Genomic DNA, 18,477 nt, shown 5'->3' with positions numbered 1-18,477 from the left:
AAGCATATTAGATTGATCATTCAGACTGACCCAAGAATAGACATTGTGGGAAAAATAAGCCAAGCCTTCAAGTTGATAGGGAGAAGTTGGAGAAGTAGAATGATAGATGACCAGTTGGGAGGAAAGTGTGCAAGCACCTTTACAATTTACCACTTTAAACATAGTGCATAATTTAACACAAAATTTAACAGGTTACAAGTTGTTTTTCACTACAGAATAATAATTGAGTGCTTGTGATAATAATACATTAATTTGTGAGAAAGGATTTACATGTTTTCATGCTGAACATTACTTGCTTAGGAAATCCGTGCAAGTGAAAAAAAAAAACCAGTTGAGTGAATTAACTGTTTCATTTTACTTTTGTTAAAATTATCTGTATTTGAAAAACATGATTATTCCAACATTTATTATCAACATTTCTCACTTTTAAAATGTCACTGATAAGGAATTATAATGACCTAGTTTTAGTGTTAAATTTATAGTTTGGGGTAAAAACTTTAGAAACCATTTGAAACTATCATAACATTATTACGTCAGTTCGGTTTTTTTTTTTTTAATTTAATCCAAGTAAACATTTGGGATCTTGATTACAATAAGACACAGACTGCATGTTTTACACAAAGAAAGAACTACTGTGACACAAACTCTACATAAATTTATATCAACAATATAGAATAGATTGCATGTCACTTGTACTACTTTAAAGTGCAGGTACACACACGTATGTAGGAGTAAACTAAGGATAGATTAAGATCTAGAGAAGCAGCCAGCAGCCATACACACCAGGAGCCTGAATTGAGCCAGGGACTTTTATGCCTGAGCCAGGAATATAGACCTCTGAGAGCCACCCTGTATAGTCAGCCAGCTTAAGTTAGACATGCAGAGGCACAAGCATAGACACACCCAATTCACCACCACACTTACAGGGTGAAGGAGATACTTGGAAACGCTACACTGTGCAAACTGTGTGAGTAAGCAATACTAACAACAACAGTTATCGCATGCATTTCATCGTTAACAGCTGGGAATTGAAATAAGTTGCCGAGTTATCTTCTCATACAAACAAAGTGAGTTTCAATTTGGACTTGTGCATTGTTTTCATTTTTCTCTTGTACAGTCAAGCCATGGTATTATAGATAAACGTTTTTTTCCATCTAAATTAGCACTGTTTACTGGTTAAAATGCTGTTAGGGAACATATTTATTTCACATTCACGTTCAAACAAAATATAGAACCACAGAAAAATAAAATGCAAGAGAAGGAAGTAAAACAAGCTATAACTGCTTTTCTTTTCTCCTTCAACAAATTGGAACTTGAACTGTTCAGACAAACAAGTTTCTAAAATGTGTGTTGCAGGCCTTTGCCTTGGATTGAAATTTGCATTCCATGTTGCAATACTTTAAAATGCCATATTTATTCCTTCAAGAAGTGTCGTGTTATTGCCCTGCAGATAAACTTTATCTTGCTAACAAAAGGTTGCAACTTGAATTTACACTTAGTAATATCATTTCTGGCTTGTCATACAATGTCATGCAAAGCTGTGTTTCTACTCTGCAATAAAAAATTCATCTTACTTTGCATGCACTGGTAGTAGTTCATGATCCAAAGGCAGAGTACAGAAGTTATGTTTTCTCTTGCAATGTGTATTCAGTTGCTTTCCACTACTTACAAAGCATATTTCAATTTTTGAAGCTAAATTGTTGAACTGCATGACCACCTCCTACTTATCTTGAAAAACCTGTTTTCCTCTCTTTCTTTCATTCATTTTTTAAAGTTCTTAAATATCTGTAAACAGAATTGCCTCACATAATGTATAAATATGACTTTTACTACCAAATTATGTTGCCAAACGCTATGAATCAGGAACTACCTTGGAATAAATATGACAATAAAGATAATGGAATGATCTGATCAAACAGTGTTCCATTAGTTGTCATGCATATATGCTGAAATGCTCGATGTGGCACCAAAAGGGGGCTTGAAGAAGTAACCTTGTGATTCTGTTGGGAAAATTTATGCATCTTTAATGCATTTGTTTTTGTGTGGAGGTCTGCAGTTCAAATATTTGTTGTGCATGTGAATTTTGGGTTCTGCTTGAACCCTCAAATGACAGTATTTCTTAATTAGGTTTAGTTCCAGATTCAATTTGTTAATGGTAATTTCTTTAACATGCTTATTGAATAAACATAGCTGCAAGCTTAATCAAACTACCAACGCAAAGTTTAAAAACATGCAACAAAAAGGAGAATTGAATGGCATTCACAAGCAAACAAAAAGACAGGCAAGTAATGTATTTGACTGAGTTAGAACTGGCTGACTTGTCAGAAAAGTTTAAAGAGAAGTTACAAAAATCAGTATTTGAAGTCAGATATTGTTTCCTCTACTTCTAGAGAAGTCAGCTTCACATTACAGAAGAAGAGAGAGCAACAAACAGGACCATAAAATTGATCCGTTATAGAACAGAGTGACAAAAACAGCTAGAAACAATATATAGACCAGCAAAGAACAAAAAAAACCAAGGCACAACTAAGAGAAAAGGGCAACTGGTCATTGAAGCAAAAGAAATAATAAAAAGAAATTAAATCACAAATAAAGGAATTGTCAGTGTTATTTTTGCTGTTATAGCAATGGATAAATAGAACAGAACAGAAAAACATGAAATCCAACAACTGAGCATGTTAAGTTAGTGATGAGCATGTGAAAAAGCATTAGATGTTTTACAAAGACATGCACAGAGGTCCAAATATAATAGACATAACCAGTACCTAAAGTTAACAAAAACAACTTATCACAAGCTCCACCCATTCTTTCAAATGGTTGGCATGGAAATGCCAGATGAAAACTTTTATTTGGTTAAACTCCTCAGACCAGTCATTATAAACAATTTCTAGGTTGAATAAGGGACATTTCATGATTGCAAAAATAGGCAAAAGGCCAAGAAACAACTGGCCATGGGTAATTTGATAATTTCTGGGTACCAATCATTAATTAAAGAGAAACAAGTTTTCTATATTTTTGATTTTCTTTACAGGGAGGAGATGACATCCACAAAAAAATTTGGGAAATTTTAATAACACGAATGTTAAGATGTTCACAACTGCATCTCAACAGCATGTATATGAATGGGTAGACATTTGACAAAGACATCAACACAAAAAGTGTATAATTCCATGTTGATAGTTATTGGTGTTAATTCTAAAGAAGTAACTTACAGAAAGGGTATAAATGGAACCATGCAACCATGCTTCTATATAATTGAATTAGCTTGATTAAAAAGACTATAAAAACCTCTGGCAAAATGTTGAAAAACAAATTCAATATGTGAAAGCTGTTGACAAAACAATATCAGGAAAGTAAACCTGGTGGAAAATAACCAGTTCCTTAAAACCAACAATTTGCCTTTTTATGCTAATTCAACTGTTTATTTTAATTTATTTTTTTATTATTATTTACCCTTTCCAAATTTAAAGCTATAATCATCTGCATTTGCAGCCAAGAATCCTGACAAAGTTCAGTAACATTTTAACATTTCACCAGATGAACGTTGTTTTTTATTCACATACTTACAGAACAATTTTTGTTTTACAATTTATTATGGTAACCATTGATCAGGGTTATTGTTAATTAAAATATTGTTATTATGTTGCTGTGACAGGTGTCCAGAAAAGTGAAGGGATCAACAAAGAAAATGAAGTAAAATGTTGCAGTGTTAAATCATATTACTAATGAGAGGTTGCTTAAATCATTAATAGTTGTTGATGTCTTTGTCAGTAAATTTCATTTAGTGTAAACAATCCTAAGATTCAAATAAAAAAAAGCTGTCTACTAAAAGTTATATGTGTAACATCGCATACCATTAGCTCCATCATTGGATATCCTGGACAGGTCAATAAAATGTGTTCCAATAACTTCGTCAGAAACAGAATCACTGCAAGAAAAGTTTCTCTATTCAGGAGAAATTTACAGTTCGACAGAAGGATGGATTTAATAACTGTAGTGACTAACAAAAACCCAAATGGATCATTGTATGTCTGTCTGTGTTTCTTTGTCTACACACTAATTATTAATTATGAAAACAAGGAAATACAGACAGGCAGGCAGGCACACAGTCCAACACGAGCAGCCAGACAGGCAGACAGACAAACAGACAGACACACACAGTCAGATACAGGCAGACAGACAGACAGACAGACAGGCAAACAGACTGGCAGGCAGACAAACACAGTCAGATACAGACAAACTAACACACAGGGGGCAGACAGACAGAAACACATGGACAGAAAGGCAGACAGGCAGGCAAGCAGGCAGACAGACAGGCAAACCAAGACAAACACACAGACAGACAGACAGACAAACAGACAGACAGTCAGGAAACACAGGCATGCACACAAACAAGTGGAAAGACCAACAGATTGCAAATGTTTACAGTGGAACCCCGCCTTATAGTCACCTCGTTATAATGGCCACCCTTCTTTGTCCCAGCAAAACACCCATACATGTAATTTTCTTATAAGAAAACCCTGTTAATGCAGCCACCCCATTAATACGTCCAACAGTCACATTCTGAAATCCCAAGCTGTATAATTTTACCACATTAATACTGCCACTCAAACCGTCAAATACGCATTCACAATTGACCAAACAAAACAAATATTGAGGAACACTATTGAGAAATACTCTCTTATTCAAAGCGCCAGTACCATGTCATGCCAATTTGACATTTTTCCATGGTTAACATTGCATGTACTGATTGGAATTCTAAATTTTTAAAATCGTATTGGCATTGTGGATGCTTATTCAGTTGTTTAGTAATTGCAATTGTGATACGTATATACATGTATATTTGACAAAACATCACTTAAAATAGACCCTATCCTGTTAATATGGCCAAACTGTTACGGCCCATTGGTGATAGTGTGAGAGGCATGGTGACCTCATGGATCAAGTGGTCCGGGTTCGAGCCCTGGCCGGGGACATTGCATTGTGTTCTCAGGCAAGATACTTTACTTTCACAGTGCCTCTCTCCACCCACGTGTATAAATAGGTACTGGCGATATTACTGCTGGGGGTAACCCTGTAATGGACTAACATCCCATCCAGGGGGAGTAGAAATACTCGTAGTCACTTCATTATAGAGAAAGCGGGATAAGCTCCGGCGTGATGGGCCCCTTGGCTTGTATAGACTTTACCTATTAATGACCGTATTAACAGGGTTCCACTGTATTCGAATAGCATGTTGATTACCTGTCCTTCAGTTGAACCTTCATTCGTCTGCAAAGTGGAGGAAACTAAGGAATAACAATTATTACATTATTATTAGGTCATATTAATTTTAACATATCAAATACAACAGCACGTCAAACCAGATCTGAATACAACCAAACAAGCATCCTAAAATTACCAATTCTGAGAAAACAATCTGCTCATTCCACTTTGGTTCATATGTGTTCTTTTTCACTGTTGTTCTAGCCTGTTATTCAAAGAGAAATTAAGAATTGATCAGTAAAATTAGAGTATTCAGCAAGTATGTATGCAAAAGTGATGCATTTAATGTTACCGATATGTAAGAAATTAAGGTAACCATCAGGCCAATGTATAACAAACTCACCTTATGCCCCGCAAAACAGACTTCCACGTAAGGGTCCACAAGATCTCGCACCTGAAAGAGTAACAGAAATTACTTCATGAAACCCAACTTAGGAATAAGACAGCTGAGTTTTGAGTACATTATAAGAACAGATCAGCACAGAGGTCTGTAGAAAGAGGCACAGCAAGCATCCAGAGACACAAGTCACCTGCACCAGTACATCTATAGCAGATTAATCAAAACCCATTTATTTATAAATAGAACAAAATATATATTAAATAAATAGGAATTTGTAGTGGCACATCCCACAGAGAGGCTCTTCGTCCACTGTTTCCAGTATTGATTTTTATGGGGGGAGGACAACCCAAGAACCTGGAGAAAAACCCTCAGAGTGAGCATGAGAAGTTCAAACAACAAGCTCAACCCACTTATGATGCCGGATCCAGAATTTGAACCCAGGCCACACTGGTGGGAGGTGAGAGTTCCAACCACTACACCATCCCTGCTCCCCATTTAGCCAATGATGTAAAAAAAAAATTGGGATTCAAAACCAGAGAAGGTGGCTATATAACATACCTGAATAAGATAGAGGTATGGTTTTATCATTACGAATTTGGTTACTGAGAGGAAAAGATTCAAATTAGCATTTAATTAGTTATCACAGTCACAAGGTAAATAACAGGAAAATAAAAATTTATACCTCTCCTGTGAACGCTTTCTTAACATTGGCCATGAGACCACTATTCACTAGAAAGTAAAACAATGATATCATATAAGATTACAACAGTACTGTACATGCATGAAGTTGCCATTGCATTAAGTGTAATATTCCCAACCAAGTGTTGGTAAACATCTGTACTTTAAATGTGCCATGATTCCTGATTTCATTCAGAATCTGACTCTAATGATTCTAGAAAAGAACTTCAGCATATTTCCTGATGAACATGGTCTACCATGATCCCTGTGTCATTAAATTACTTACTCTTTGGCAGGCCTTCAGCTCTGTAAATTTTCACAATAATCTTGGCTTTTGGTCTTTCTGCAGGAACTCCTTCAGGTAAGAGAAGATTCCTGTGGAGGGCAATGTGTTCTACTTTGAATATGACATTCCTGTATAACTTTCTAACTAATAAACAATGGAAACTATATTGATCTTTTTAAGCCACCTTAAGAAGTAACCTTCCACCAAGAAGACGTGTTGTTACAAAGTGTTACCAGTTCAATTTCTCACAAAAACAGAACCACAACATACTCATTTTCATAACTTTGTGAAATACGTTCTGAATTGTCTCATTGCCTTGTTCTCACATCAAATGTCTCAGTTCAAAAGAGCTTTTACTTGGGCCTGTTGGTGGACTTCTGTCTGCTGTAAAAGTCATCCAGTCAGTCCCTTAATACTCAGTAGGGCTTGGGTAGAAAAATCCTTAAGCCATCAAACAGGATTTTTCACCAGGGAGGGCTAATAACCAATTGAACCTAAGGTTAATCGAAGGGAAAAAAAGCCAAAAGCAAAAGAAACTTCCTTACCCTTCAATATCATCATCACTGTCCTTGATACCTGGAGGTTCCTGCATACACAGAGAATCAGAGACATTCATTTTACGATTTTCAATTGAGAGTCCTGGAAGGGTCAGGTTAGTTCTTTCTATCTGTATTGCTAAGAGGAAAGGTGGGTAATAGAAGGGGGCTTGAAACTGGGGACTCGAGGAGAATTTATTACTAACAGCTACTTATAGAGGAGATAATGCCATTTATATTGCCTTGGGTGCAATATTGTACTTTCTGGACAAATGCAACAAAATAGCTAAACTTAGTCTAATAATAAACCTACATGAGGAGTACCAATATATTATTGGTGTGACCACAGAACAATTCCATAACAACAGTATAAAGAAGTTAAGCTGGGTGTTTTACTAAACAACAACACCTCACCTTGGCAGGATCACCTTTACCTAACACAGTAATATCAACTTTTAGGTAGCCCTGAGGAAAGAAATTGTTATAAAGTATATCAAAATTTGGCTATGCACTTTCTCAAAGATAAAATGACTGACTGAATCAACCCCTATCATTAGTAGAAAGCAACAAAATCAGCAAATCTACCTACCTTGATGCCTGCACCAGAAGCACCCAGTGTTTCCTCTGGATCTGTCATTACTGCCCATCGGCGGCAGAATCTGTGATCTGGTTGAGCATACACAGTCCCTACATCCAGCTGTTATTAAACAAAAGATGCACCATTTTAATGATAGACTTTTCTACCAACTTTTGCTACGGAAGAGAAATGGCAGGTTGGGTAAGGTTGCTACTAGTACTGGTACATGAATTTCACACAACATCCTGCTTCTGTTGAACTATTACCATCAACTTTATTTTCCTGGTTTTCACGACTTTACCACAAAAGTTCAGAACAGTTTAAGCTTACCTTGAATGCCCCAATCAGATTTCCCTGACTGACAAGATTCCTCCCTGTGAAAACCTGAAAACATTATACCACAGAAATCTTTACATTTATTAAAACAAATTGTTGTCAGCTAGTTCAAAAGCCTAGGCCTGAAGTAATCATTATCAACAATGTTATTTTTAAATAATTATATTTAATACCCAGCACATCTGATGCCTGCACCAGAAGCACTCATTGTTCACTCCAGGGGTTCCAGTCAATTTGCCCGATACCCGGCCCTTAATGAAATCTCTGTCAGTCTCCAGCAAAGTACGCTAACAAAACGTGATGACTTCTTATGGCAATTTGTCATGCTCAAGGCAACTTGATTTGATTTGATAACATTTACATGAATGCAGGGCTGGAAATAACAGTCCGTCATTGGACATTGTCCGAACAAATTTTGAATATGTCCGGCCAATTTCACATTATGATCGGACATGATGTCCGAACATTTTACCAACACCAAGTTATTGTCCATCCATAAAATTTGGTTAGATACATTGTTAAAAGGTTCAAAATTGTGACCGGTACGGTCACCAATGTGGTTAAAATTTTAATCTTTGGCAGCCAAAAATTCTGGTCGACAGCCGAAAATACGTCGGCATTCAAAGGCTACCATAATGGCAACTACATTTCTCTGTGTTGACGATCAATAACGATTATTTTCCCAGACATTATGTCCTTTCAGTACTACATAGTGAAAGAACTTTGCTTCTATAACATTCAACATAAGAAAAGAAAGCAATCTATCCTTTTGCTTTGCTGTAAAGGATTCCCTCACATCGGAAAACAAATGAAAATCTTGTTTGATCGTGTTTGAAATCGCCCTATAATGCACTGCAAACCCTTGAGCATTGAGTATGTCATGTATACCTACCGATTGTGTCTCTTGAACTGCATGAATCTTTCAGACATTACATTAGCTATGTACACAAAATTAGCAGCCAAAAAAGTCTTGGAAATTTTTTCTTCACAGATTTTATGCATTGAGTTCTTTTCTGAGTAAAGTTCCTACTTGATTGTTATCACTTAGTCACCAAATGGCAACTAAACATTTTTTTTTAATTTTGGGCCCTTGAAACTGACAGTTTGAGCCATATCCAGGAGCCCATCATGGACTTCTGCCATATCATAAAGCAGAAGTGTTCATCTTTCCTGTACTTGCCAAATAAAATACTATTCAGAAATCACCCTATTATGTACTACGTGCATTGCGATATGCTGTTAGCACTTTATGTTTGTAACCTAGAGTCACCTTTGGTCATGAGCCCATCACTAGGAGCCTGCAACTCCCATACTAAGCCTGTGTCATGGTATTTTTAAAAAACCGGTCTATTTTTAGGCTTCTTTTTCCACTGAAAAGGTCAGTTCCAGTTTATATGAGCACGAATCAGTAAGGAGAAAAATGGCAGTCTCAGGTGGACATGTCAACCTAATCTTGTGGTGAAATTATGAAGTCTGCACTTGTGATTGGTCACGGAGGTTCCTGGGGGGTCTGAATTTGCGGTAAATTCAAACTTAAAATAGATCAGACTGTGAAAACGCCGGGACAGGAATAATTGGGGTAGTTGCACACTCTTAGTGATGGGCTCCTGCTTTAAAGGGACACAGTCAGCCACTGCATATGCGCATTACATACCATTTCACTGCTTATTTGCATATCACAGAGACGCGATCCATACTGTTTTTAACCAAATATGATAAAAATAATATCATAGGATGAGCAAAAGCAAACTCAAAAACAGGTTTTTCAGTGAACAATTGAAAATCAAGAAAAACACTGCGAAGATCAAAGTGGATTTCTAGATGTATTTTGATTTCAGGTTGAAAAAAAAAACTAGTGTCGAAGTCAGCGCAGTCCTAAAGGTGACTGTGTCCCTTTAATGGTAGCATTCAATAGAAAACTAGCTAGGTTTGCTTGAAGAACATATAACCAGGAGATAACCAGGAGAGACCGGTGCAGTCATCTAGTTGATAAATTCATCTAGCCAATCATAAATGATAAATAAATCAAATTGAAATGCAGTTTTGAACGATTTGTATTGAAAATCTTTACAGTATGCCTATAAATTTTATTATGCTAATTAATTATGCTAATCAATTATGCAAATTAATGTCCGGCCAAATTGATAAGATGTCCGACCAAAATGAAGATTTGAAAGGACACATGTCCTGTTAAAGAAGAAAAATTATTTCCAGCACTGTGAATGTATATATTGGTTTTAAGTTAGTTTTTTTGCAATCTCCTAGTTACATGTATTTGTCACAGAGTTTCAACTTCAGGGGTGTCTTTGTATGATCTCCAGATTTTGAGTTCTCCGCCCTGTCACTCCCGAATACCCTTGGGATAATGTGATGTGACCATGAGCTTTAGTCACCATGTGCTCAAACTACCGTAAGCTAGTGTTCATTGCATGAGTCTGTTGACTCAGTTGGAAATTTGTGAATTACACCATTCTCTTGGCTCAAAGTAAACAATCTCTAAGTTAAGATCTTGCGTTTTGCTGTTCAAGAAGAACATGTGGATCTCTATGCGTTTTTTGCAATTTTCAGAAAACCACACACTAGCGATGGAAGCGAAGAGTTACATTCATGTTGTTGTGATATTGTGTGTCAGCAGAGGCCGTGCAGTTGACGTGCCTTTTGAACTTAAGCACTATGTAAACTGAGAGTTTGTTTTTGAGAGGAAATAAAAGACAGGTACTATTGTACTGACATTCCCTCAGTTTGCAACCTACATGTAGGTCTGATTTTCTGGCCTTTTTGGTGTGGATAACACAGTTCTTGTGCAAACTCTGCTGCAACATTGGCAGAGACCCCACCCCTTATGCTCTCACTCTGTTTTCATAGCATCTTATACAAAATAAGCAGTAGATGAGTTACCTGGAAGTTGATGATCTTATCAAAAAGCACCATAGGAGGCATCTTGAAGTCAAAGACAAAAAACTGAAAAGAAAATAGGTACAAAATAAAAATTAAATTAAGGAATTAAAATGAACACAAACATGCACTGTTATACCAAATGTTCAGAGAATGTGTCTTACCTCATCCCAGAAGGGACAATTGGTCTGTTCCTTTATTGTTGTACTCTTCTTTTGATTTCCAACATTTACAGTGCACACAGGATCAATCTGGGTACCTGCAAGTTGACGTCCCTCCAGGATACGAATTTGTATCTAGTGCATAATGGAACATGAGAAATTACCAACAAATCTGGCACAAAACTAAGAGTGAATTTAACCTTTGAATGTTCAAGTCAGGAAAAAGAATGCTGGCACGAAAACAAGCTGCTGTCTAGAAATTGAAAACTTGCCAATTCACAAGGAGCCACTGAAAACTGTAAAAAGATGTCATTAAATACATAAGACCTTGTTGTGTGCATAGTTAGATGTACACCATTTTATAGAGGACCTCCCTGAAAACCACATATTTACGTGACGGGCGCTTCCTCTTTAAAGATTGTTTTTATTATTTTAATTATTTTTTTAAGTCACAAAATATACATACTATTAGTTCTTTTCAACAGTAGGTATAGAGTACAGTAATAATAAAACCCCTCAATGTAAGTCTAACCTGATAGTCTTGTTCTCTCACAGACATTTTCTTTTCAGCTCGCACTCTAGGATGGGCGTGGCTGCTGTAAGGAAAAAAGACAGAGGACATTTTATTTAGTGTAAGAAAGCCAGAAAATCAGCCCATGTACTCAATGCCTAGTGTACAGTGTATACATCAATTTTTTTAGCATAACAGCAAATGGTTTTCTTTCCAAAACAATTTTGGTACAGTGTATCATTACCTCAGTCAGGGATTGGAGGACATGTGGTATACCTACCTGACTCCCTCTCAAAGTGACATTTCAACCAGATCTTCACACTCCTTAGGGTGTCATCATCCCATAAAATATGTAAAGCATGTAACAATCTAAGGAAAACCACCCCACTGGTGGCTCTCCTCCCCCGTTTAGTAATAAGCCCTTTTGTTGTACAACAAGGTAGCCTTGAGGTAAATCTGAGCATTCTGATTGGTTGTTTCTTGGTCAGGATTTTTCGATACCGACTGCTTCCATGGAAGCCGTCATAAACCATGTATTTTTTATTTTGTGCCATGTAATAAACTTCTTACTAACCTAGCTTGCCTAAGCCGCATTGGGGAATAGTGGCCCTTGGTCATTTTTGTATAGACCTCACTGTGCTAAGGGGTCCATACTGCCATGACCTTGAGCCAATACTCCCTAGTACAGCCCTCGTGCTCAGTAACTAGGATAAGGAACTTACCACTTCATACTCATGCTCCTGTCACTGTGCATACTGATCTGTGATCCTCTGCGACTTCCAAGCCCTTCGCTTCCCTTCAACATTGCGTCAAATGGTGAATCTCCAGGGGAAATAAACCGTCCACCCCCTCCAATGGAAGCAGGCATTGACTCCTTGCGTGGCTGTCGATGACTACTGGAAGTAAGGCTTGTCATTGATTGGCTCTTAGATGCCTTACTGCCGAATGTGCTACCCATGAATGAACCCCTTCTTTCTGTGTCCCTGTTAACGCTGTACTGGTGACTGTACGGATCCATTTGATACTGATTGTCCGGCATGTAACCCACTTGGGGCGGGGCATCAAGGGTGTCGTTTATATTGTTCACCCACTGGGACACATTTCCTTCTGGGGGATTGTACTGTAACTCCAGATCAACAGTTGCCTGAGATTGGAATTTGTATAAATTAATTATAAGCAAGGTAAGCATTTGCCTAGCATAATGCAAATTGTTATTTCCTTGCAAGGGCAGAAAGCCATGGAAAAAGGGGGGCTAACCCTGTGATGGGGAAGAATCTGACCTTAACTAAATCTTGAATTTTGGCAAAAATGATATTTGTGGCAAGAGCTATTTGTCAGATAAAGTAAATGTTATGTAGATGGAATTTCATGAATGTGGTCTATAATTTGTCAGTGACACGAACTACTCAGGAAAAAATTTGCGAGTTCTTCCAGGAAGAGACAAAACTATGTCTGTATGACCATTCATACATTGGTGCAGTACTCTACTACTGAGCTACTGGCTGAAGACCTATGGGATCTAGGCCATATAAGTACAACGTAGTTTCAAATTTGACACACATCCTGTGCAATGCTGGAATTGAATATGTCAATAGGTAATAATATAAGCTAGGAAAGAAATATCATGGTATTTGCTTATTATAAGTTTCATATAAGAAAGATATTAACTAGTCAAGCTATTCTGAGATCCTCTGGGGGCAGGAGTCAAACCTTTGACTTTCTGTGCACATTGTATTCCTACATGTAAAACCTGTAATTGATATTATTCCACTTTTTTTTCGTTTTAAGTTATTTTTCCCATTTTCTTTTTTTTTTTTCTAGACTCCAGTCTCACCTTTAGCACTGTGTTATTCATGTCTATGAGACTTTCCCTAACCTCTAGGTGGCCATCCTGTATGAGTTTTTGGAGTACCATGCGGAATACTCCAACCAGTCTGAAAATTAAAATATCATGACATGGTAACTTTCAACGGTATGTGTCATCAGAAGTATAGATAATTTAGAAGCGTGGTATTCATATGTCAGGAAATGCAATAAAAATTGTTATTGTTAACACATGCATTCAACATCACATGATCCAGAAGACCTTAAATAATCAACCCACCTGTTGTTGAAGATTTTGTTGAAGTTATAAACTTCAATTTCGATGAACTCGCTGGGGTCCAGCGGACTTTCCAAGGGCCACTCAAAGTCCTGTTTGACAAATTATATGAGAACAAAGTTTGCTCAGGTCTAGCCTCATAAACACTACTATACAGGGATAATCTTAGAGGTTTCACCTGCATCAAATTCCTTTTTAGGACTAAACTAAATGTTGCAATGCTTTTGTTGTTGCTGTTGTTGTAAGTTGTTGTAAGTTGTTGTTTGGTTTTTTTTTTCAATTTTCTCATGATTGTCACAAACAACAGTTTACAACAAGCTGGGTCACAAGCTTGTTGCACCAATAAGTATTGCAAGTAAGTTGTCAGCCTTTTAGACAAAAACAATACAAGTCACAAGCATGCTGTCACATGTCATAATTAAAAGAAAAATTCATGTAAATCGATTTTTCAGATGTTAATAATTATGTACACTGCTAAGCAGATCAAAGAAACTTATCAACTAGGTAATAAACATGTATTGTCTTGATATACTGGGAAATTCTCCGAACTAACAATCAAAAAATGTTTGACATGTAATCAGTACAGAGAATTAGTCTATTGAGCATCAGATTAAGATAGTGAATCAACCAACCTCATCCCAATCAGCTTCAGAGCAGTTTTCAATGACACTTGTCTGGTAAGTCACTCCTGTAAGGAAACAAGCAAAATATAAACTGGCTTTAGAGTAGTGCAGATACTATGAATATAATATCCTGCTAATATGGCCTAGTATGTTAACTGACTTATATTCTCTTTGAAAACTGTAAATGCTTCCAAGGAACAATCTGCTGTCTGTGTTAGGTCAAAATTCAAGACTTCGTCTTAAACATGATATAGCTTGAACCTTGTACGTTATTATATGGTTAGTTCAGCAAAGTGAACTGAATCCTGCACTGTGATTGACAACCCAAGCAGGCAAGTTAGGGTTATCTTGCCCACTCAATAGACCAATCATGTTCTAATGTGCATATAATAAACACTTCGTGGACCAAGTTTGCTTGGTGAAGATCACTGATGCTGGCTTCATTTTGTTGCGTGTTTATGGACTTGGATCTATGCAAAAGGAACTTGGCCATTATCCAGTTATCTTGACCTCAAGCTTGGTCAATAAGTCATATTTATTACATGGCCAGCTCTCTAAGTGGGCAGGATGAACCAAATCCTGCCCTGTGATTGGCTATCCGAGTGGGAAAGCTAGAACTATCTTACCTTCTTGGGACCACCCACTGTGTCCAGCAAGAAAAAATTCCCCGAAAGCCATATAATAAATCCATTATTGACCAAGCTTGTTCAGTCAAGATGGCTTGATATCAGCCTTGTTCTGTTTTTGCGAGTTTATTGACCTCAACTATGTTTCGGTCATAAACACGCAAAAAAAAAGATCTTGGCCAACATCCAGCCATTTTGACCTCATGCCTGGTCAATAACCTATATATACATTGTTACTTCCATTCCACTTAAATTTTACAATTTACCCCAGAAGAGTCACTGTAGTTGCTTAGAAATAGACAAGAATGTCACACTTCATTAAAAGATTTCAATTGGCAAGTCTTTGTTTGTATATTAGTAGCATTAAAAAATTTCAGAGGAAGTGATCTATGTAGACTGGAATTGATAAGTATCCATTAAACAACTAGAGAGTTTTAGCTGATTACTCACCACTTCTCGCAATTAAATGCCTTGAATAAATTAATCTGCGGCATTATGATTAGCACAGCACACAAAACTACTGAGCATTACTGATCTGTAATCAGCACTTGGAATTTCAATCTCATCAATCATTCAAAACTACCACAATTTTTTTTTTGTTAAGTAATATATGTCATTTTGATTTCTTGGAAAGCCTTTGAAAAGACATCACTTGCTAAAGATTCACTGTTTTAAATTCAAAGTACACATAGCGCAATCAGTATCAACAAAGATAAGCCCCTTTATGTTCACAAGATGATGAACAACAAATAATGTAATCTGAGACATTGTGTATTGTCTTTCTTGTATAGCACTGCAGTCTATAAATTTATCACCATGAGAAATAACTTAAGAGAGGATAAGGATGTAATTTTCGTATATTTCCAAATTTTATAAAATCTAGAATTATTACAGCCTCAAATAATATACTCTACACCTTAAAACTAGCTTATGATACCCCTATAACAAAAAGTAACTGAAATAATTATTCGTTTTTCGCTAGATCGTGCGCTTTCTCAGGCTTGCTAAAAAGTTTGACACAAAGAGAAAATTAAATTTGCAATCTGTTTACACGATAGGAATTATGATACACTCTAAGAAATTCTCACGATCTATACTTCCTGCCGACAGAATCAAGTAAGACACCTTTTTATAAACAGGAAAACTATTTTTTATTACAACAGAATCAGACCACGTCGCCTTGTACAAAATAGGTTCAACGCTGAAACATCAGATATAATCGCAAGTGAAGACAACCGCCATATTTATTCCGGAAGCGTTCGAGGACATTTTCTCGACTGACCAACAATCACAATCTTTGTCACAAAAACAATTACGAAATGAGCTTATGAGGCCTTGATGAATGACGAAAATTTTCACTTATGTCAAACCGGTGAAACATTTTTTTTTTCTGAAATATGAAAATTTCCGCGAAACGTCAAAGAAATCCAAACTATGTTGAACTGCACGCTTGAACGATCGTCGAATGCGATCAGTTTACGGAAGGAAAGAATACTTGAGAAACTAGCGAGGAAAACTCCGAAGATCCTTCGTATATTTATAATACGAAAGTTTCGTATCAAAAAATGACTGCCAGATTTTCCACCAAATTGAATAGTACTTGTCTAAGTTAATTTGAAAAAAAAATCCGCCGAATATAAAATTGATGTCAACTCGATAAATATCAATGCCAGAATATAAACAGACGTATACATATGTGTTTTCACCGTCAAACCAAACTTTTTTAATAAATATAAAGCGACTGAATCGAGTTTTAGCGGAGTTCTTCACTGTGATGAATAAAAAATCGACAGAAAGGAGGGTACCTCCAACGAGCGCATCCGCGTATAAAAGCCAAACGCAGAATTAAGCAGAACTACAAAACTTGAATAATTAAGGAAAATTCACCAGCCAAAACAGATAAACCAGTCCAGGAAAAAGCAGCAAATTCTTCGGAATAATTTCAAATCGATAGAAATAGCAATTTCGAAACTACAACTGTATAAAATCACTTAAAATAGCGAGAAAGGTAGATAAGACAAAAAGCGGCAGTCGAAGCCCGCCAACAAACTTCACCGCGTTCGACAAGAAAACTTGTTCAGATCATTCAAGCCTTTGACAACCGCTAATTCTAGAATATTTCTAAACTACATACCTCTGAAAGTGACCCTGGCTATTCGGTCAGATCTTCCTCGAAGATTTGAACAGGTTTTTAGAAGAAGAAGCAATGACATTTTCGGAAACCCGTCAACTCCACAACATGGCGATGGAAAATGCGAGGGAGAATCCTTCTGTCAGTGATTCGCGCCAACCAATCAGATCGCGCGTAGGGGAACAGTTGGTTTAGCTAGGAATAATTGATCTTCAATTTGCGCATTCGTTCGATTTTCAATAATTCATTTTCTCTAAGACAAAAAAAAAACATACCCAAGAAAATCTTCTTCAAGAAAACTCGTTTCGAGAAATCTCTCCACTTCCCTAGAAAAGTATTTAGTAAAAATTAATTAAAACGAAACGTAAGACAAGGAAATGTTTCGGTCTGAAGGCAAAAGATCACGAAATAGATAATTGAATTACAAGCAGAACGACTGAAAATTTCTGGTCGAAGTGAAAATCTGGACCACGTAAGAAGACCGGGATTTACATGGGCTGTGGGGGCAGATTCTTTTCTTTAAATTTTAATGCGTATGTTGTCAGTATTCTGTGGATGTGTTTGGCCCTCTAACAATGAAATCGACAAGCAGAAAGGGGTGTTTATTTGACAACGATAATAAAGTGCATGATTTTAGTGGTCCGCTCTGATCGGTAACCATGGTAAAAATTTGCGTCATAAGAAAAAAAAACTGATTTGCTTTTAACGCAAAAGATTTTGGTGGCAGGTGCCTCCATGAAAACCTATTTTTAACCCCTTGATGTAAGAAAATGCACAAAATGGAGGCATGGATTTTCAGTCAAGTTGTCTTCACTATTAAAAATCAACAACAAATCAAGCAATCTGAAAATTCTATCATGTAATTTCCTGGCACCAACTGGGAAACGATAACCTTATGCAAGCACACTGGGAAAACAAGAGAATTTTATTTATAAAAGCAGGTTATGTTTCTGTTTCTTTTTTTTACTATCACACGGTGGCATTAAAAGCCAATTTTAAATTATCTTAAGTTTGATCATTGTTAGTTTACGCAATCGTTGCACGCTGATCGTGGCCTACCACACAGAAAGACACCATAAGCTTCAAGATTATAAAAGAAATGGTTCAAAATACCTCACCAATTTATAGCTGTCATGATCAAATGAAATTCAGTTTAACGCCATGCATGCTGACTCTAAACCGCCAAACTGAATCATGTAAGCGGCATGTTTACGACTTGCGCGTTTTCCCTAATCTATATCGCCTAGGGCAAGGAGAAGTTCTCAAAACAAATATTTCAAATATTTTGTTTTTCCTTGAACACTCGCATCATTGCTACAGTTCAGAGCTTTGAAGATCTGATAATTCAAATTCGCGACCACTGGTTGGTGAAAGAGCAGAGAGAGAAGATAAAGAAAGTATTAGATCATTG

General features: G+C 36.7%; 1 protein-coding gene across 7 annotated transcripts in view; it reads right to left on the bottom strand.

Annotated features, from left to right (window-relative positions):
* The window catches only part of LOC110066837 (otoferlin-like), a 41,059-nt gene extending 23,723 nt beyond the window's left edge, over positions 1-17,336 (bottom strand). For 3 of the 7 annotated variants that reach the window (XM_089279080.1, XM_089279078.1, XM_089279079.1), the window contains exons 1-18: positions 17,070-17,335; positions 14,319-14,374; positions 13,690-13,778; positions 13,420-13,519; positions 12,308-12,729; positions 11,607-11,670; positions 11,078-11,209; positions 10,917-10,979; positions 8,013-8,066; positions 7,695-7,802; positions 7,520-7,570; positions 7,115-7,155; positions 6,570-6,658; positions 6,288-6,334; positions 5,609-5,659; positions 5,402-5,470; positions 5,245-5,288; positions 3,855-3,928 (exon numbers count right to left, since the gene is read on the bottom strand). In XM_089279080.1, the coding sequence (XP_089135206.1) occupies positions 3,855-3,928; positions 5,245-5,288; positions 5,402-5,470; positions 5,609-5,659; positions 6,288-6,334; positions 6,570-6,658; positions 7,115-7,155; positions 7,520-7,570; positions 7,695-7,802; positions 8,013-8,066; positions 10,917-10,979; positions 11,078-11,209; positions 11,607-11,670; positions 12,308-12,729; positions 13,420-13,519; positions 13,690-13,778; positions 14,319-14,374; positions 17,070-17,148 (1,633 nt within the window). In that variant the 5' untranslated portion in view covers positions 17,149-17,335. Of the gene's footprint in view, positions 1-783; positions 850-3,854; positions 3,929-5,244; positions 5,289-5,401; positions 5,471-5,608; positions 5,660-6,287; positions 6,335-6,569; positions 6,659-7,114; positions 7,156-7,519; positions 7,571-7,694; positions 7,803-8,012; positions 8,067-10,916; positions 10,980-11,077; positions 11,210-11,606; positions 11,671-12,307; positions 12,730-13,419; positions 13,520-13,689; positions 13,779-14,318; positions 14,375-17,069 lie in introns of all 7 variants that reach the window. The other 4 variants (XM_089279074.1, XM_089279077.1, XM_089279075.1 and 1 more) reach the window with 4 other exon arrangements.
* Positions 17,337-18,477: the final 1,141 nt, after the last annotated feature.

This window comes from Orbicella faveolata, unplaced genomic scaffold, assembly GCF_042242905.1.
Source record: "Orbicella faveolata isolate gen_17 unplaced genomic scaffold, um_ofav_v1 contig_47, whole genome shotgun sequence".
Classification (NCBI taxonomy): Eukaryota; Metazoa; Cnidaria; class Anthozoa; order Scleractinia; family Merulinidae; genus Orbicella; species Orbicella faveolata.
The sequence above is the reverse complement of the archived record's forward strand: the minus strand, read 5'-3'. Positions and strand labels throughout refer to the sequence as shown.